The sequence below is a fragment of the Rhinopithecus roxellana genome, chromosome 2 (genome assembly GCF_007565055.1).
Source record: "Rhinopithecus roxellana isolate Shanxi Qingling chromosome 2, ASM756505v1, whole genome shotgun sequence".
Classification (NCBI taxonomy): domain Eukaryota; kingdom Metazoa; phylum Chordata; class Mammalia; order Primates; family Cercopithecidae; genus Rhinopithecus; species Rhinopithecus roxellana.
The window spans coordinates 353495-374475 of NC_044550.1; the positions used below are offsets into that span (position 1 = coordinate 353495).

General features: G+C 39.8%; 1 protein-coding gene across 11 annotated transcripts in view; it reads right to left on the bottom strand.

The window, feature by feature from the left end:
• Positions 1 to 1181: 1181 nt before the first annotated feature.
• The window catches only part of FAM13A (family with sequence similarity 13 member A), a 405569-nt gene continuing 385769 nt past the window's right edge, over positions 1182 to 20981 (bottom strand). For 8 of the 11 annotated variants that reach the window (XM_030914589.1, XM_030914582.1, XM_030914592.1 and 5 more), the window contains 5 exons: positions 14238 to 14333; positions 12674 to 12757; positions 7193 to 7389; positions 6515 to 6616; positions 1182 to 3875 (listed from right to left, as the gene is read on the bottom strand). In XM_030914589.1, coding sequence (XP_030770449.1) covers positions 3749 to 3875; positions 6515 to 6616; positions 7193 to 7389; positions 12674 to 12757; positions 14238 to 14333 — 606 coding nt within the window. In that variant the 3' untranslated portion in view covers positions 1182 to 3748. The remainder of the gene's footprint in view (positions 3876 to 6514; positions 6617 to 7192; positions 7390 to 12673; positions 12758 to 14237; positions 14334 to 20981) is intronic. The other 3 variants (XM_010356894.1, XM_030914598.1, XM_010356895.1) reach the window with 3 other exon arrangements.

A 20981-nucleotide genomic window follows, 5' to 3' on the forward strand; every position in this document is an offset into this window, starting at 1 on the left:
GTGGAAAAAAACAACAAAAGGAAATGAATGAAGTAAAGGAAAGCACTTACCCGAGTTCTGTCAAACACAAGAGCTTCAGAGGACACACTGCTTCAAGACTGCAGTGTGGTGTATCCCTCCTCATTGATTTAACTAAGTGGATACTGAAAAAGAGCATCACAGAGGCATTGATCTTGGTGCAGAAACCACCTCTTCCCCCCTAGGGGAAAACAAACTAGGAAGCAGTGTAGCAGGAAGACCCCTCTTGCGAGCAACACAGAATTTAGACTACAGCCAGCTGTCACAAAGCTGTTAACAGTTTATGGTGTTCAGCTATAGCCACCAAAAGCATAAGGTATTACTCTTAAGAAAATGGCATCTTCATCAGATTAAAAAGCTCTGAAACCAAAAATGATCCAAACTTAAAATGCTGATTTTCCTCGTAACTCTGTGATCCGTTCTGGACACGGGGCCCAATTCTGTCTCTTGAGAACTAGGCAACCCCTGGGCAGAACCAGCTTAATTAGCACCATGGCCATCCCTTTATGCTGAGAGTAAACCTAAATATTCACCTTATAAGGAATTCTAAGCTCAACCACATTTACAATGCTCAGCCCTCGGGGTTCCAAGACTGCTGGTCTTGGGACACCTAGTGTGACATTTATGACACAGCACAGCTTTGAGGCATTTGTCCTTGGCTGGAAACGTCACACCTGGGAGCAGGCACACCCTGCAAGAGGCTATTCCCTTGCCACCCAAGCAATGAATTAGGATGAGACAAAGCAAAAATTACAGTTATGGAGACATCACTGATCCCTGCAATGAATAATCATCTTTTGACTTTGAACTGGTAGGCAAATGGAAGAAATCTTAAGAGCTGACAACATCCTAGCTGGTAATTAAAAAAATAATTAGTATTCCAGTTTGAAATTTGATTTGGTCTTTCACGGAAATTTTCCCTCACCTGGAGGTCACCAAATTGTACTAGCTTTTATTTTTTTTTTAAAGCAGCACAGGACAAACTTCTACCATCTTGAAAAACTTCTAAGCTAGCCCTTATCCTAAATCTTGCACCTACAAGTCTTAGAACATGAAATCTGAACTAAAGGATTCAAAGATGAAATGTAATGATATCATACTTAATATAAACATCTATTTCAATGTTTACTCCAGACTAAACACAATAAAAGTGCTTATGAAAATTATAAGTCTGCCATCTTTAATTCTTAAGTTTAGACTTATGAAATAACTCGACATTTATTTTGTTGGCATGTGCTAATAATAAACACACATTCCCAAGACAGCAAAGGAAAAACCCCAGTCCAGAGCATTCTGTCTTGTGTGAAGCCAATTAAGACACCGCCTCTAGTGCCTTGAGAGAGATTCTGGGCTGCAGAAATGGTTGCTGGGGAACGTATCTCCCTTGCAGAGCCAGAAACCACTGACTAACATGTCTTCAAATAAGATCTACCGTGAAAAGGGCCTCCCCTCATTTCACCTGGGCTCCATTCCATGAAGATATGTTAGTGGAAATTACGAAGGAAAACACAACATCCCATACACAATTTATTTTATATAACTTGGTGTTTTCTTTTATTGAATCATACAAATTCAAATGAGGATTCCTGAATAAATCTTTTGTTAATTTACCTTTGGCAGAAACAACAGATTCCAAAACCATTAGTAGCATCTCATTTATTTGTAGCTTAAAAAAAAAATTCTGTAGCATATTTTTCAAAAACATAGTCTTAAACAAATGTGCTTCAAAAGCTAACTGGTAATGATCTGATTACTATCATAGCTTATTTAAGAGAGCTGTTACTTGAAGGACAGACTAGACATGTCTTTTTTAAAAAAACACAGTTTTTGGTCATGTGAATGATTCATGTTCAGATTTCAAAAATAGGAAACATCCTAAAGTGCATCATTTTATTTATAATCTCACTCCTTGAAATTATAGCAATCTGCAATGTAAACAGTAGAGCAAAGAATTCCAAACTATATTTTTATGTACATTTAAACCTGTAGGATTATGTACCGTCTTTGAGTGTGGATTAAAACCAGGGCACTTCCAACACATAGCTCAAGCTTCCATACGATTAAGAGCAAACTTAAAGGCATTCTTTTCCCCCATCCTTGACTTAACATGCAGCTGACAGAGGAGAGCTGCTACCTCACTTCAGCAATGGAAAATGTTGCTGTAAATCCCATTAGACCAGCCAGTTCCTCACGACCCTTTAAAACTGAAAACTGGTCAGTATAGTTTTACATTCCTTTTCTTTTCCTTAAAACTGTGCTCTTTAAGAAGGCAACTTTTAAAACATACAGGAGGGTGGCTCTGCTGTGTGTTCATCCTGTAACACTTGTCGTCAAAGGCAGAGCTCCTGAAGCACCTTCTCTGGTCAGCCATGGCGGGCGAGCAGATGCCTGGGCTCGGCCTCGCAGAGTACAAAGGTGGACCCAGAACCCACTGTCCTCAGCGCAGGTGCAGGAGTTAAAGTAACAACACATCACAAGGTGACGTCAAGCACACTGAAGAGATGATTTGGTGTCTTACATTTTCTGGTCCCGCCAAAATGTCTAATATAGACAGCTTTGTGACAGTCTTTTGAAAAGAATTATAATTGGCCAGACAGAATGACATTCTTTTTCTTTTTATACACGATCTCGAAAATAGTGTCATTTAGATTCTGCCTTGGGCTGAGCTCTGAGGGCTACATTTACCTGTCAGTTTGGGGATTTTAGTGCAGATATTTTTTAAAAAATTAAACTCTGGTAAGTACTCAGGAGGCTGAGAACACAGGCCCCTTCTCTCCCCTGATCCTCTGTATGCAGGCTAGGACTTAAGCGAGCCCCTTTATGTTTGGCTAGTGCCACAACAAAACAGTCCCAAACAGGTTGCCATGAGCATGCTGGCCTGGCTTGGTATTTGATGATAAAATCTGAGACTGGTAAGTGCAGTCAGTGTTCAGGAAAGAATCTCCAGGCTCTTCTCCCATCACTTGGTTTTAAAATCAGCCTTCATACAGCTGCTTACCATCTCTCTGTCCTCTGCAGATGACCCAGTCCTAGGCAGGGACCAAAATTCCTTGTCAGCTGAGGAAGTCCTGAAGAAACACCCTGAAGATGATGACTGCACTGCCATTGTGGGCAGATGCACCTTCTATCTACCTGAGGGCTGAAGGGGAAAACCTTTCACACACGTGAGGAAGGCGCAGCTCTGTGGAAAGGTCACCAGAATGGCAGCGGCAGCAAATAGGGCTCCAGTGCACGTTCGCACTTAAACTGGGTCCAAGGAGAGCACGGCCCTCCACAGCAAGTTTGCTCTATAGAATAAAGTCCTGAGCTTGTTTTTATCACAGTTAGACAGAGAATGGTCTCATGTTTCTCAGTTATCCAGGGAAGACCAGTGTATATTCTCTGTAGATGAGTGTTGTCTAATGTAGTGATTCATCTCTGCTAGTGTTAGGAAAGCTCCACTACTGTGTGTGTGTGTATGTGTGTGTGTCTGCGCGCACGCGCATGTGCACACACTGCAATCTTGACTTCCCAATTACAAAATGCCTAAGTCAGGTCACATTGTCTTCTTCCAGCCAGTTTCTAAGGCAGGCAATGGAAATGGGAGCCGATGCCAAATGGTCTAGAGGCAGAAGGGCCGCATGCTTTGCAGGGCCAGCTCCAAGGCTGCCTTCCAGAGCTGCTCTTTCTCAGGGGAGAGTAAACTCTCACTGCAGCTGCCAGCCCCCTGTGCTCGGGCGGGGGTTGCCCCTCACATGGACTTGGAATCCGTGTCTCTCTTGCTGATGAGCACCTCCAGGAGCCTCAGTTTCGCCTTTATGTGCTTGTATTCACTGTATTCTTCAGCCATAGGAGTGCGGTCTTCCTTCTGGACATTTCTAATGCAAATAAAGGAAAAAGGGGTCTGAGGATCATTTTCTGTCTTTGCTAGATACTATTCATCGGGCAAATTATCATTGTGTGTAGAAACTTTGCAGTTTATCAACTTGTAGAATCAGTGTGGCCAAGTGGCCCTTGGTCTTAAGACTGGAGCTGGATTTAGACAAATAATGAAAATGTTTCAAACCAGAAGGCATCATGCAACTGAATTTTTATATAATTAATCTGGCATCTTGTATGACAAGAAGGCTAAGAAATGCAGACATTCTCTCTGCTAAGTATGAATTCACATTGAGCCCTCAGACACCACAATCCTTTATTCATAATTAATGTTTTCTCATTCTTATATATTTCATCTTGTGAACTTTTAAATTTTTAATTAGCAACTAGTCCACCCACAACTGTTTTTTTTTTTTTCAAAAACAGATAGTACTCTTGCTTATCATAAAACAGTCTTAGAATTCAGCAGCTGGATTCCATAATACTATTATAATAAGCCTTTATAGTTTGAGTAACTTTCCATGCATCATATTTATATGCACAAGTATTTGAGAACTTATAGGTCAAGCCCTCTGCTAAGTACTTTGTACCCATGATCTAATATAACCCTTATAACACCTTGATGAGACGGAGCCATTTCTATACTACACATGTTGAAACCAGCACAGGAAATCAGGTAACTTGCCTGCTCTTGGGCACCATGCGGTGTGCGCTGCTGCTTTGCGTTTTATGGGAAATTGCACATGGCCGACATTCAAACGTAGGCTTCCTGCCTTTATTATTAAAGGGCAAATGTGGGTAAGGAGGATAGCATGGGGCTTAAATTGTTCAATGAATTAAAAATAAACCAATCTTATTCATACCCTGCCTTGTTCTAGGAAAGGATTCTAGTGGTTTCTCAGGGGGCAGGGCAAGGAACAGGTGCTCAGGAATTGGAGCATCTGGAACGCAGGCGCCTGCTGTACTCTGAGGGCCTTCACTCTCCTCAGACATGAAGTCATGGAACCAGAGCTTATCTCCAAGTCCCTCATAGTTCTAAATGTTTTTGACAATTAAGTTAATGTCCTCCATTGACATTTTCTTAAAACCTGGGCGTTGCATAATTCTACATGGTTCCTCATGTATAAGACGTCTGTGCATAACGTGACTTAGAATATAAAAAAGGATAAACCAAAAAATAGGCTTAGATGAAAGATTGGAAAGATACACATCAAAACATTAATTCTGATTTGTCTTTGGTTATTATTTTGGGAATTGCTACTTAAATTTGCTTACCTATATTTTCTAAATACTCTGCAGTGGGGGGAAATGAAAAGCAAATGTTTAGGTATAAAAATATGAGACATGTCCAAATCACAGATCCTAAAAGTAAATTTACACAATAATTGTTAAACTAAACTGAAATACAATGTATTTTAAATGACAAAAAGTTTTATGGTGCTTTTATTTCCCCAAACTTTCAGGAAGTATAAAAGAGGACTCAAGAGAAACAATACTTACATAGCTTCAGTAATCTGGGTTAAAACCAATTTAAAATGATAAAACCTAACTCCAATGTAAGAGATGCAAATCTGTTACTGGTTCTTTCCTCGGGCTCCTACTGTGACTTTCAGTAAAATGTTTTGTGTGCTGTTCCTTGTAAACATGAAAGACTAAATTATGCCTTAAAATTCACTGGCGAGAGGCAGCCCATCAACCAGGTAGATTTACTGCTCTTCTTTTTTTTTTTTGGAGATGAAGTCTCGCTCTGTAGCCCAGGCTGTAGTGCAGTGGTGTGATCTCGGCGTACTGCAACCTTGGCCTCCTGGGTTTGAGCAATTCTCCTGCCTCAGTCTCCAGAGTAGCTGGTATTATAGACCTGTGCCACTGCACCCGGCTAATTTTTTGTATTTTTAGTAGAGACGGGGTTTCACCATGTTGGCCAGGCAGACCTCATGTCATCCACCCACCTTGGCCTCCCAAAGTGCTAGGATTATAGGTGTGAGCCACTGCACCTGGCCGACTTACTGCTTTTCATGCATATTTTTCATTTAAACTTGGCAATTATCACCTTCATTTTTGAAATGAGCTTGAAAATCAGTAATACTTAGATCCCTCTTTCCCGTGTTCTTCTAGTTCCTTATATTTAGAGATGAGGTCTCACTCTATTGCCTAGAATAGAGTGCCGTGGTGGACCATAGCTCCCTGCAGCCTCAGACTCCTGGGTTCAAGCAATCCTCCTGCCTTAGCCTCCCAAGTAGCTAGAGCTACAGGTGTGCCACTATGGCTACTTGGCTAATCTCTAGCTTCTTAAGAAAAAAGCATTGGTGCCACCACCAGCTGGAAATGCAGCTTCCTGCTGCTCATTGTAGATAAGAATTTGATGGCACAGGTTCGTTTCATAAATGTCAGCTGAATCTGCATTACTCTTGGGCATTACCCAAAGAGCATTTCTTCTGGGTGGTCCACACAAATCCCATCATCTCACAGTCAACCTCTGACGGTCCCTGGGCACAAACCCAAGGACCAGGTTACAGGGAGGATGCAGAAGAGTCCCCCGCTTGAAGGCATTCCACAGATCTGACAGAAAAACAAAAGGGATGGGTGTGTGTGTTGCGGCGGGGGTGGGGAAGGGAGGGCGGGGGAAGACAGGCACTACCTTCCATTCTGTCTGAAAAAGTTGTCTTCAAAATCCCGAAGTTTCTTTCGAATCCTTTTCTTTTCTTCTCTCATTTCCTGGAGGTGTTCCAGGAGTTCAGGTCTAAGAGAGAGGAAGCATTGCAAAGAAATTAAGTTAGATTTGAGTTGTCATAAATGTAATGAATGTGTAACTCAACAGGAGCTGTGCAGAAAGGGGAGGCAAATAAATCCAGAAACTGCTGAGGGCATTGAGGGGACGCGGAAATAGATGTTTTCCATTTCCTGAAAGCCAAACATGCTGGCAACAGATCCAGCTTCTGGGGGTTCCTGCTACTTAGGAATTCTTAGGCCTTGTGAAATCCCATGGCACTGTCGTATTTTTCTTTGAAAGAAGAAGATGACGTCTGTGCTCAGTGTGTGTTCAGTGATGGGCTGTGATGTACAGAACCACACGGTGCCATTTAGAGAGAGAACTTCTGGTTGTTTAAACAAGACTCAAAAGTTCCCTCAAATAACATGGGCTGAAGCATATAAAAAAAAATTAAAACAAAAAACAAAAAACACTGTTTTATCCAGATACGCCCCAGGTAGTCACATGTATTTTATCAGCTAATTTATTTAGATACAAAGGCTAAGATAATATTTAAGACAGCTATTTTTACCAAAACATTTCACCGCCACCACCAAAATGACATACATTGAGGCAGCATGGAGATTCGAAAGCCCTGTGTCCTGGCTGCATTTTGATGGTATTTTATCATCCATTGGGGAAATAAAGCCATCAGCATCATCTTCGAATTGGTCCAGAAAGCATCGTGCACTGAAATCGGGTTTCAGAGTGACCATGAAGTCTGGCTTCACATTGTTATCGTCTTCTGACCCCTCCTCTTCTTCCTGGAGATACACAGCAACCCCAATAAAAATCTGGTCACTTTTTGGGGCACACTTTCATTATGAGTATCATTTAATAATCAGACACCATAGAGTTTCTTCTGTATCTACATTTAGCAACACATATGTACATTACATATATTATTGAATATAATATATGTATATTCAATAATATTATTGAATATATTATTGAATATCCGTATTCAATATAAATGTACACATTTAATAACACAAACAACGTAGCCACTCAATAGAGAAAACAGACTGCAAAATTATTTTCAAATAAGTGTACAGCATGTTAATAGTTGTCGGGGTGGGGTAAGAAGGAACAACCATCACAATTTATAACCTAAATCAGATGAACTAAAAGGATCCAAAATTTTCCAGCTATGACAGTACAAAACAAAATTCATCACCAGTAACCAGTGCTTTAAAGGATTCTACTACTTGTGTATCTCAGAGGGCTTTTTAAAAAAAATCAGTCTGAACATTTTCTGAAATAAAACAATATAACCTTTCTATTTAAGAATTGAGATTAGAAAATATTTTATGGCTGCTTAATGCACAAAATTTTAGGGAAATTTTAAGAAGACTGAAACATACTATATTCTCATGATTGAAGTAAGAAAACTCAAGCTTTTCCAAAGAACTTCCAAAGGCCAAAAATCTATTTTTCAGCATACAAGATTCTAAGAAAAGTATGATATTCTCTGTATTGATAATGCAAATAGAAAAATAATAAAGCCAGATCAGCATTTCTTAGAGCCAACTTAAGGCTATGTAAGCCTAAGGAAGAGATAATATCAGAGTCTGAAAGATTTCAAAAGAAGTGATGTACTGCCAAAAGGTAGTCAGACCACAGGGAATAACTTACTATCCTAAAAAAATTTAAAAATTGGTTCAGAATACAGCTATATGAAAAACGGTATGCACAGCATCAATTATTACAGGTAAACCAAATGGCTTCCATGGCAGTGCAGCAAAAAAATCTCCGGAGACAGCAGCAGTTCCTGCTGGAGGGCAAAGTGCAAATGTGCAAATGGTTCATGGTAAATTTTGGTATGTTTAATAATGGTGTTTCTGAAGAGAAACACTGTGAAGAAGCAAGCCACCAAACCAAGCAAAACAAAAAAGGACTATCATATAACTGATATCAAAGTATTGCTATGAAAATAAAATTGGCAAAAGCTAGGTGGCTTTTCCAGATTGTCTCAGCTGTGACTTCAGATCTTGAGTCTCTTTAAATTGTTAAAAACATTTAAAAATTTACAAAGTAAAATTGACTTTAAATGAATATGTTTCTTTTTGTTTTAGTAAGAGTAATAATAATTCTCATCGACATAGTTTTGATAAAAATTGAGATAATGTATGTCAGGTACCTCATAAGGCACACCTGGGACACCGGCTGTGCACATCAGTTTTCTGCTCCCTCTTTCCTTCCCCTCCCCTGGATAAGGAAGACAGAGTAGAAGCACCTGACCATAACTCAGCGGAGGCAGGAATTGGGGCCTATCTGTTCACTGTTGTCCCCAGAGCCTGGCCAATGCTTGCATATGGCCAATAAATAGCTGTTAAGCAGTCTAGTAATTCAGTTTGAAAAGATAACTACAAAAAACTATTAGAAGAGCATAAACACCTGGGACAGCTAACGAAGTTACAAATAAGAACTTAACGGCCTTTAATGAAATCAGGTGTCTAGGTCTTATCAATTATATCCCAAAGTCCTGAGAGAACTTAATGTGGAAGTCTGCCTTGCACATAGTGAGCACTCAATATTTTTTGAGATAAATGTAACAAAATTACTCTTAGTAGCCTCTGACAATCATGAGGAAAAATAGCAAATAGATTTTCAAATAAGACAGTCATCGTAAGTGTTGTAGATACTGGATAGATTCTAGAAGGAATTAATACATAGATAATATATAAGCAATTGGGAAATAATCAGTGATCAACTGATGAAACTGGTTCCTTAAAAATGAGTCACGAAAACGAACCATTTTTCCTTTTTTGATAGATGTAGTATTTGGATTTCAATAAACAACCAGGTAAGCAGACACTACGAAAGGAAAGCTGGCTGCCCAAATTTCTGCTGAGTAATGACTAAAGGGTGACATGAACCTGAAGGGCATTCTACAGCAGCCCCTGTGCCTGACCCTGCCTTACTCAGTATCTGAGTCACTTGGACAAAGAAAAGGCATATTCTCAAAATGTACAGATAATACAAAGCGGGTAGGGATATCTGATATGTTGGAATACAAAAGCTAGATTTAGTGTATTTCCTACAGCTGAAATAGAAGTATGAGATGTAACAAATTAGAAAAATTCAAGGCCCTATAATTAGGAAAAAGAAAAGCTGGATACATCGGGGCAGTGCAGAAGTATACAGCAAAGTGTGAGTCATGCCAGGGCCATGAACAGTGGTTCTCAATGGGGGTAATCTGTTCCCTCGGGGACGTCGGGCAATGTCTGGAAACATTTTTGGCTCTCACGACTGGTGAAGGGGTGGTGGTGGCACACTACTGGCCTCTAATGAGTGGAGGCCAAGGACTCTGGTAAGCAACCCACAAAGCACAGGGCAGTGCTGCACAACAGTTACCGGCCCCAAAGGTCAGCAGTGCTGAGGCTGACACCCTATCCTCTTGACAGGCCAAAATGAATTCCCAATACCCTGACAGTTGCATAGGCAAGAAATTAGAGGCATGAAAAGGTCTCAGTCATCCAGGTCAAGGTAAAGACTAGTCTTTGGTTCACTGTTCTGATTAACATCATATCCAGATTAACGTCTAGTTCTGGGTATCAGTTTTAACAGCAACACTGATAAACCAGTGTGTGTGCACACAGCAGAGCTAGGAGACCACTGAAAGGTCTGGAACCCATATCACATAAGAGTAAGAGGAACTTGGATAACAGATTGTCATAGGGGGTGGAGTGAGAGTGGGCAGGGCAGGTGACTGTAAATACAGGTAGTGCTCTCAGGGAAGAAGCAGTATCTTTATTTCATGGTGCTCCAAAGGGCAAAACTAAGCCTATGGGATAGAATGCAATAAATTGATAATAATTATGAATATTTTAATTTCAACTATTTTCATTAACTTTTTGTATTTATCAAACCTATACATTTTAAATTACATGTTATGTAATTAAGAAAGATAATTATAAAACCAATAATATAAGTTGTTAGCTATTATTGATACTCATGTAGTGAGTGACCTAACTACTCCCATTGCTGTAAACTTTTCAAGCTTGAGGATGGAATCTCTCTGTAGGGACAATGTCTCTATTCTGCCAGAGAAGTGTTACAGGGGATTCTTAGGTTGGCTAGGAGAACTGACTAGATGATCTCTAGGTTACTTTGGGTTGGAAAATCTAGGCCTTCAGAACTTGAGCTGGCTCTAGTTCATTTACAGCTGGTTCGCTCCCAAAAGCATTTAAAACCAGGGGTGAGTTTTGGAGAAACCACTTAGATACAATCTTATCTGCACACACACCAAATTCTAAATTGGAATTGCCAAGATTTAGTACAGTCCAAATACATTCTAATAGGCCTGGCCAACAGGAACAAAATGAACCAAAAGACAGCACTGTTTACAAAAGCAAGGTAGTCACTGCAAAATTATCTGAAATTTTGACCATGATGTGGGCCAGGAGATAAACCACAGCCAAAATATACTTGTGAAAAAAAATTAAGCTAAAGGATAAGAATGGGAAAAATGTCTTTTATAAAAAAAAAAGAGCATCCATCATTAGGTTATCTTCATCTAGTGAAACCATTATTAAATGTCTATATTTTGGATGTGTTCAAGAACACATTTTTATCTAGTAATAGTTCTATTGCATGCTGCTAAGAGAAACATGCTGATTTTCATACACACAGTTACCCAAATTTCTCCAATTACTGTGGTTTCATTCTTGGGTGACATTACCAGCCAGACAAAATTTGTCTTTCATTAACATCAAGCTTATTGTAAGAAAATAGCTCTAATTTTTAAAGACACAATATAGTATACTGGCCCAAATTTCAAGTACCGAGTGTAGAGCATTTTCATGAAACAAATTCTGCTTAATACAGTGAGCACAGTCATTGCCTAATACCATACAATTAGGCATATGAAGTATTAAGATCTGCAAAAGGCAAGAAAAGGAATACATAAAAGAAGACTTTATAGCTTGTGGTGCCTTACCTCAGACAAGAAAATGGAGAAGTTCTCAATTGGTTTCCCTCAGTAGACAAGAGTCCCCCATATACTGAAATAATCATTCCTAACTATAGCACGTAAATGACCACCCCAGGCTCGGAACTGTCACAGAAATATGACAAGTGAAACTCTTAAAACTCACTTCTGCTTCAGGTTTAACTCTTGCTTTGGAATTAAATGACTGTTAGAAAAACAATCACTGATTTTTAGAAAAATGATTGCCTTTGATTTTTCATCTCTAGAGTTCTGTATAAGGCAGTCTAGTTTGTTCAGTTGTCTAGAAACAAAAACATGAAAGAGGCTGATCCTAGTGTGGGCCAGTTAGGGTCCCACAGAGACACGCTGGTCTATGGGCACAGATTCCATCTCCCATTCTAGCAAAAGTAGCCACTGATGACAAGGATTATCTGTACAAAATCTGTATTACTGGAAAAAAAATCAGGACATATGTTCTGGCAGCTATCAGTCATTCACAGCACCTCATTTGTAGATTAAGAGCAGATTTTAAAATTAGTCCTGGGGACTAAATGTGCTAAGAGACAGTCAAGAAGGAAAAGCTGGAAATATTGCACCCGCAAATCTGTCAAAAACTACTATTTGTAGAAGTACAATTTTGCATTGTTTTATATGTTTATATCTATTTCCTATGTTAATTTTGATTTTTCTATAAACAGTATATGAGATTCTTTTTAAAGTTGGTCTCATGAGCTAATTTAAGATTTTAGAATACAGAAAATCCATTCCCCAAATACAGAAAACAAAACCAAACGAAAAGCACTGTGGACAACAAAACCAAACAAAATAATCCCTGAAAACAAAGTAAAAACAAAATGACAGCAAATAATACAAACAAAAAAGAGCGGGGAATAAAATAAAACCAAAGAAATCAGCTAAATGAAACTGGAGAAATCAGCACTCTTTAAAGGGAACTGCTGAAAGTCGGTTATACGCAGCTACTGATTTTTAGGGAATGCTAGGAGAAGCCATCACCAAAAGGCCCGATCACACCCCCTTTCCATTCACCGGAGGGGAGGGGAGGAGGGAGGGAACGGGTCTGGATTTAGCAATGGGTTAGCAGCTGGGGTCTTCACCTTTATCTCCTTGAAGAAGGAAGCAGTTTCGCCCTCGATAATTGGCTGCAGCAAAGGGCTTCTCCGCTTGCTGGAGGGGGAACCCTGTGACAGGTGTTAACAAGTAGGTTACATTCCGAATCCCTTTCCCTTTCCCTCCAGCTCTTGGCTTCCTCTGACCTCACCAGTATTTATTAACTTTTAACTCTGCATTCTTACCCCTCCCTGCCAAACACTCCCAGGAAAACCTGAAACAACAAAAGTTCTTTTTCCAAGTTGCTGCTTCCCTTCAGCGCCCACACACATAAATCGAGGAGGACAGAGTACAGCAAGAACAGCACAGGACTGTATCTGGCAGACACGCAGAAGAAACCCGAGGAGAAACACCTGCCTCCCACCGCTGCCCCGCCAATCACAGCAACCACAAGAACACTTCGGCTGTAGTCAGCTAAGGAGATCACATAAGCTCAGAAAGCAATACAAAGGGGAGCTGACTTCTCTGTTGCACGTTCACCCTACTTAGGGACACTATGGGTTCCTGCCTGGAGAATGAAAACAACTCCTTGGATCTAATCGTTTTATTTGTTAGTTTAGGACATTCCTCCAGAATACACTAAAGTGGCTTTCTTCAAATACACCTGCCTGAGATCTCTGGACCCTCCTTTCTTCATTAAATACATTGTTAAAAGAAAAAGACAATATCCTAGGCCTAGAAATAAGAAGGGCATTTAAGGCCGGGCCAGACAGGAGCAGCAGCTAAAATGAGTATGTATTGCAACAGCAACATCAAAGTGAGTTTGTGTCTGCTTATTAAAGAGCCTAAAAGCCAGCAAGGGAGATGGGAGCACTGAAACAGAGGCAAACGTTTCCCCAAGAGATGGACAGGGCAGAACACCCCACTCATAAGCTGGGGGTGGAAATGTTGAGACTGGGATGAGGGATGGGAGCAGGTGGCTGGGCCCTAAAGGCTTTCCTGTCGCTGAAGGCAAGCTGCTGCTCCCTACTCTTGACAAAATCAAAATCCAGGAGCCAAAAGCAGCAAAGTTCAAGGATGGTGGCCACTGACAGCAACTTCAATGAGCAGCCTCCTTTCCTACACCTTGCCACATCCTCCAAGAAGAAGGGCCTCTTTCTTGAGTTTCTCAGAGGATTTTCTCCCTGGACACAATTCCCAAGGGAGTTATCCCCTCTTGGATGGGAGGGACTATGAACAGAGGGCCTTGGGACCACAGCAGCACTCTTTGGAGTGAAGAGGCCTGGAGAAAGCGCAGCCCTGCCCCCTTGGTGCTCTGTCTCTGGCCCAGCACATCCAATGGATGTACATGCCTTTGGGGCAAAGCATGTCCTCCAAAAGGGAAAAATAAATTATATCAGCTTCAGATTTGCCCATTTTTAACAAATGTAGCCTCAAGGGTCTTTGATAAAGTCTTCATTCCTCAAGCTGTGGGCCATGGATACTAATGGCTGATTCAGCCATTAAAGCCTATTCTTTAATGAGAAAGCAGGTTAGGGCCCTAATTCATATATCCAGGGCCCATTCAAGCAGAAAGGTGTTGTAGCAGCCACAGGAAGGTATTCTACTCACAATGATGGGTATGGTGTTGGCTCGTGACAGGATCTGTTTGACCAACCGGTACCTGTCATATAGTGGCTTCATCACCTGACGTTCGTTCTTTGTTACCTGAAAAGCAAGAACGAGAGCTATGAGAAGCCTGCTGCTGGGAGTCACGACCAGCTGTCTAAGCATGCTCTGGGCCTTTGTAATTCTAGAGAAACTCCAGATGATGCAACTTAAGTCTTACTACCCTCACAAAATTTATTTAAACTGATAATATTATTTATTCAATAAATATTCAGATTACCTACTTCAGCTGCAGATCAGTGGAAGTCACTCCATTGGTAGTACAGCTTTTTCTAAATCCAAACTAGGATCATTCTCAGGTTCCTGCTTAAAACTCCTCCAGGTTCAGAGTTCCCACATGACTATTTTCTGAGCCCAGGGAAAATGAAAGCATATATTTGCTATAAGACGTATCATGTAGGCTGTGCACGGTGGCTCACGCCTGTAAGCCCAGCACTTTGGGAAGCTGAGGCAGTCAGATCACCTGAGGTCAGGAGTTCAGACCAGCCTGGTCAAGGTGAAACCCCGTCTTTACTTAAAAAAAAAAAAAAAAAAAAAAATAGCTGGGTGTGGTGGTGGGCGCCTGTAGTCCCAGCTATGCAGGAGGATGAGGTGGAGAATCGCTTGAACACAGGAGGTGGAGGTTGCAGTGAGCCAAGATCACACAACCAAGATCACACAACTGTAATCCAGCCTGGGTGACAGAGCAAGACTGTCTTAAAAAAAAAAAAAAAAAAAGACATATCACGTAGTTCATTCACTCGTCTTTCTCCTCTATGAAATTGTTATGTTTCTAAGAACAAGATTCTGGCAAACAGTGGGTATTCAAGGAACATTTGATGAAAACTACATGCACTGATTCATCTGTATATCCCTAATAGAATCTGGCACAGGGCTAAAAAATGTTTAAAGGACTGATTCTCCAGGCAGTGGAGAGGAATCACACCCAGCTCCCTGGTATAGTATTGGAAGCGCCTCATACTCTTTCTGCTGTTTCTCCTCCCCATCACACCTCAAGCTCCAGCAATAAAGTAGGTTGTCTCAGCCTTCTTGTCTAATTCCCTCTGCCCTGCCATGACTTCCTCTTTGCTCTTTTGTTTGGCAAATTCCAGATCAAGAGCCACTTGCCTGTGCAGCCTTCTTCCAACATCCCCCATTCTGGGAGACTCACCCATTCTCTCCTTTGTTTCACCACCCTGCCGGTGCATACCCTGTAATTTCATAAATGCTTTTATACTCTATTGTAGTGATATGTTGACACGTGTCTCCTCCTTGAGACTGTAGCCCCTTGAGAGCAGGAGTTTATGTTTTTGTATCCCTAGTAACTATTTCAGTGCCTGAATACTTCGTGGAAATATTCCATAAATATCTAATGAGTGAATAAATAGTTCAAACATAAATAGCTGTGCCCGATTCACAGATGCAGTCCCATTGGTTACTTAAATGGGGAATGAGATGAAGCATCTTTGTTTCGAGTTAGCTGTTTGTCTCCTGCATTCTCTTACAACTTCACACATAATAAGGCAAGAGTTTTAGAGGTAAGGAAGGCAAGTAGCATTAGCTTTGACCATTTCTTTTATGGGTTTTTTGAGCCTTCAAAGATGACTCTGGATTATAAAGAAATGGATGATCCTTTGTTGCCTTTTGTATTTGCCTTTCTCAAAGTGATCAACAGAAAGTGTGCTTTGGATAAACTTGACAAGTTAGAATAAGATCAACAAGAATAACAGCCTTTTATTTCTTGCTCTTCTGTTATCAGATAACTAACGGGCAATTGGTATTTTCTTCTTCTACTATCTACTATACCATGAGGAGTTTTATAATTTTACAAACAATGACTGTCAAAACTAGAAGGGTCTCAAATTATTTTACAGAAAAAGACTAAGTGTCACCCGCTACACACCTACCACCCAGCTGAAATGAAGACTATGTGTAGTGCTGGCAAAGATGTTGAACATCTGGAACTCTCCTTCACTGCTGGTAAGAGTGAAACACTTTAGAAAACTATCTGGCAGTACCTACTAGAGCTGAACTTATGACTCGTCAATTCCACTCTTCAGTATATACCAAACAAAGGTGGCCTTAAGTTCATCAAAAGACATATGTAAGAATGTTCATAGCAGCACTATAATCCCAAACTGGAAATAGTCCCAAACCAGAAATCGCCCATATGCCCAGTGATAGAATGAAGTATGTTCCCCAAATTGAATACTACACAGCAACGAGAATGAGTGAATCACAGCTATATGCAACATCATGGATTAACCTCATAATAATAAAGCCGAGTGAATTACACCAGACATAAAACATACTGTCAGATTCCACTTACATAAAGGTCAAAAATAAGAAAGATCCACAGAGTTAGATGATAGTGGTTTTTCTCTGTGGAACCTTAAGTCATGGTACTGACTGGAAGGGAACATAAGCGAGGCCTTTGGAGGATCAGCAACATTTTGTTTTTTGATCTGGGTGCTGGTTACCTGGGTGTGTTTACTTTGTGAAATTTCATCAAGACATATGTTTATAATTTGGGCTCTTTTCTGCACTTACGTTATACATGGTAAGCATCCCAAATCTGAAAATCCAAAATCTGAAACTTTTTGAGAACTGACATGATGCCAAAAGGAAATGTTCATTAGAACATTTTGAATTTCAGATTTTGGGATTTGGGATGCTCGATCAGTAAAATGCAAATATTCCAAAATCTGAAAAACCAAAATCTGAAACACTTCTGGTCCCAAGCATTTTGTATAAGGGATACTCAACCTGTACTTCAACAAAAGTGCAACGATAGCCACAGAAAAGTGTGAGGAACAGAAATGAAATGATTTGTACAATGTCATACGTAAAATGACAGAATTTAGGACTGTCGGACACATGAAATAATTTTTTAAACAATATATAGAACATGTTGTAGATGAGATTAAAGTGCATCCTAATGTCAGCACATGACACATGGTGAAATATAATGTGCAAGATAAACAATAGATGGTTGAGTAACCAAAGACAAACTAAAAATAGAAATAGGAACCAGCCAGCATCCCCACTGTGAACTAGCATCCATTAGTAGTTATTTGGCAGAAACATCTTTGAAAGTAAAACCAACCAGTCACAACAAATTTGACACAAACCAATCTCCTTCTTACTCTTTATTCAAAAAGGAAGTTTTCTACTTGGAGTAGATGAGGAAGATCACTGGCTTAATTCTTCGGCTCATGACATTGATATTTAGATTGTCTACAAATTGCTCATGTTTTCAGTAAGTGGCTGCCAGGAACTAATCACAGGTGGGTGATCTGACAAAATCCAGTGTTTTTGACTATGGAGAGTTAAAACTCATGATTCCACAAAACCATTGTCATTTAACAGAAGCACCAAAAATATCAGAGATCTTTAAGTCTGAGGTAAGAGAAAGGTAAGAATAATGACCTGACTTTTACCATAATCATTCTCATGATATATATTTGAAGCCAAAGGCTCAGTGATACTAAAAGTTAATGCAACTTTTATGCATCATAGTAACGATCAGTGCTCGGTTTGTAAGTGGGGTCAAAATTTAATCAGTAGTTATATGAACAAAGCAGGACCTCCGTTGAACTGTCAAAAAAGAGCTATTAAATCTACCATAGGAAAACCGTTTGAGTTGACGTCTCTTATTCTTGACTCTTCAGCTGCTCAGGGATTCTGCTGCCCACCAAGAACAGGGCTCTGAATGAGCTACTGAAATTCTCTCAGCCTCAGTTTTCTGAATGGTAAACTGCAGAAATCAAATTAGAAAATCTTTATGCTTCCTAATTGCTTGGAAATGACTTTAGGCCAGGCATATAGTATATTCTCTCTTCAAAGTACTTTCACTCCTCTGTCTTCAAAACTTTATTTAAAGTGATAGTGCTGAATGGTCTTCCAACATGTGGAACTAGGGTTATCAGTAAGACGTATTTTTGCACATAAGTGAAACAACGTAAATATCCAGATGTGAAGATCTAAGGGGAGAATGCAGCACTTCCACTCCGTCTTTCCTTAATGATTCAAATAAATTGTCATTTACTGGTCTCTTACCACCCTATTTGGTTGCCCCGTAAGTTTTGGATATTTCAAAACACAAAGGGAACACTAGCCAACAATTATCCACATTTAATTAATGGCAAGTCTTGAACAGAAATCATAAAGGCCTGATTAGGCAGCTGCATTTGTCTGCCTTTATCTTTTGTGATGGTTTTGGTCTTAGCCTCAAATAAAACTTCCTTACTGCAATATCAGTTTAGTTGCTATTACCTGACAAAACCACAAAGGTGAAAGGTAAAATGATGAATGTATTTACTTTAAAAATAAAGATAAATTAGAACTATGAAATATTAAGAGCTAGAAAAGTCTTATTTTTTAGATGATAAAATTAAGCACCAGAGAGGGTAATGATTGCTCAAGGCCACAGAATTGGGTCCAGATCCGAGGTTTATGGACTATCCAGTTGTTTTCTTTCACAAAAAAATCTGTGATGATTTTTGGATTTGAGATGCTCAATCAGTAGCACGTCAATACAGCATAAAGGATATAGTGCTGTCAATATAGCACAGAGATGTAGCATTATTCTCTAATAGGGTTTGGCCAAGCTGCCTTCATAATGAAGACTTCTGCCTTCCTAGCTGAGAGTTTGCCTATATTGAATTTACAAAAATTTGTGCTTATGAACTGTGTCATAGAAACACAACTTTGTGAGAAATTATGTCATAGACAAACCATGCGGCCTCAAACTCTCCTTGATAAAACAAGTAGTTTGAGTTTGTGTGTGAGGGGTATACCTCTGAATCATCAAACTGCTAGAAGGAGAAGACAAAATGAGATGGATTCTTATAACTGTTGCATTCTTGGCCTATTAATTTGAAAAATGGCAACTCTCTCTTCATTATCAGGTAATCGTAACAGACTGTAAAAAGATCAGACAATCCAAAACAGCAGTTAACCAAAGGAGAATATTTATAAATGGCTCCAGAATTTGCATTTAAATTTGAACATGGCTGTGTCTAGGGTCCTCAAAGTTTAAAAACACACATGATTAAAATACTCCACTGAGGAAGAACCAGAAGCTCTGATCAGGCAACCCATTCTCTCCCCTCTGTTTATTATCAAATAGTGGGATACACAGACATGTAGTTATTTACTGCACTTCTGTGACATGTTCTTTTGATGAGAAGATTCTTAAATATTGAAAAGGACACACTTTAATAAGAATAGGGAATTATATGCCTGTGTATACATGTGTTTTTGTTTTTATATATGTGTAAGTCTGCAGAGTGCCCTGATAAAGCAAACAGCTTTGCTAAAAATGTACAGAAGCAGCTGATTACAGTTTCGGCCTAAGATTTTACTAGTTAGTGCCCTTTTAAATCAGTATCTGTAGACTCAGAAAAAATCCACTGAATTCTGAGCACCTGCTTTTCTGAACAATTGGGGTTTGGAACAATAGTTTAACTCTGGAAGTACATGTATTTTTCTTCTAAGAAAAGTGTTGTCCACATGGTATTTACAGTCCAGAGTCCATGGTAACACCATAAATCTAAGAATTAAAAGTTTACTCTTTGATTTTTTTTCAGACTGGCCAGATATCAAATGAACTCTGCTTTTCCTGAAGAGGTTGGAGCATCATATTCCAAATAGAGAGAGGCAGAGAGTTTGGCACTGGACCAGAAATGAATGATGCTCAAATTTCCTACAGCATTTGTTCCCCACCCTATGAGATGCTAGAATCCAGACCCACCTGAAAGTGATGAAAGGAAATAAGGCAGGGCCAAGAATAATAGTTCATATTCTTAATAAGAGGGCTATGAAATGCACATTCTTTCACCGGATTTAATCACTTAATCAGAAGGAGGCTACAGAAAGTAGAACATGTAATTGTAACAGAAGTGAAAACTATCATTTACTGTGCAAACCCAGTAAAAGCCACCCCACCCCACTTCCTCAGTGGCAGACATCCTACAGGTAAATATATACAGATAAACGTCTGTGTGTGTCTGTAATATCATTTCATCCTCTTGGGAATTTATAACAGGTATCTATTATATAGACAAAGCACCAAGGCTCTGAGAGGTTACCTAAGCAGCCCAATGTCACAGAGATCATCTCAGTGGGGCTGGTTTTGAAGCTGGGTCTGCCAATTCTACATGTCTGACCCAGTCCAGACTGATTGAGGGAATCTGTTCTGAACTCAGAGCAACAAATACTACAGCACACAAAATACTCAACTGGCAGCAAGGTTAAGTCTATCTAGAACATAGCTGTGAGCTCCTAAGGGCCTTGGGCATGGAAGTCCTTAAAGGTGTCTATCAATGTCATAACCCAAATCCACAGAAGGAAAAGACGAAATGTTAAAGAAGGAAAACACACCTTCTCCATGAGGCCTGCCATACGGCTACACAGAGATCTATACTTTAGGGTTCTGAGCCTATTTTGGAGAAGGAGCATCTCTCTGATAAAAGAAGTTCACTTCTTCTTCTACACATTTTGAACATTCCAGTGGAGAAGGAGAAAGTTTCACAGCGTATTTGAGCTCTAGAGCATTTACTATTTGGTTCAATGCCTTTAAAAAAATCCCAAACAAAGCTTGGCTGAAGCATGAACATTATCCCAGAGTGTCAGTATTTTCCACTGCAGGGACAGGCCAGCAGAATAAATCATCATCAGTGCCAGCATTTTTTTTTTTTTTTTTAA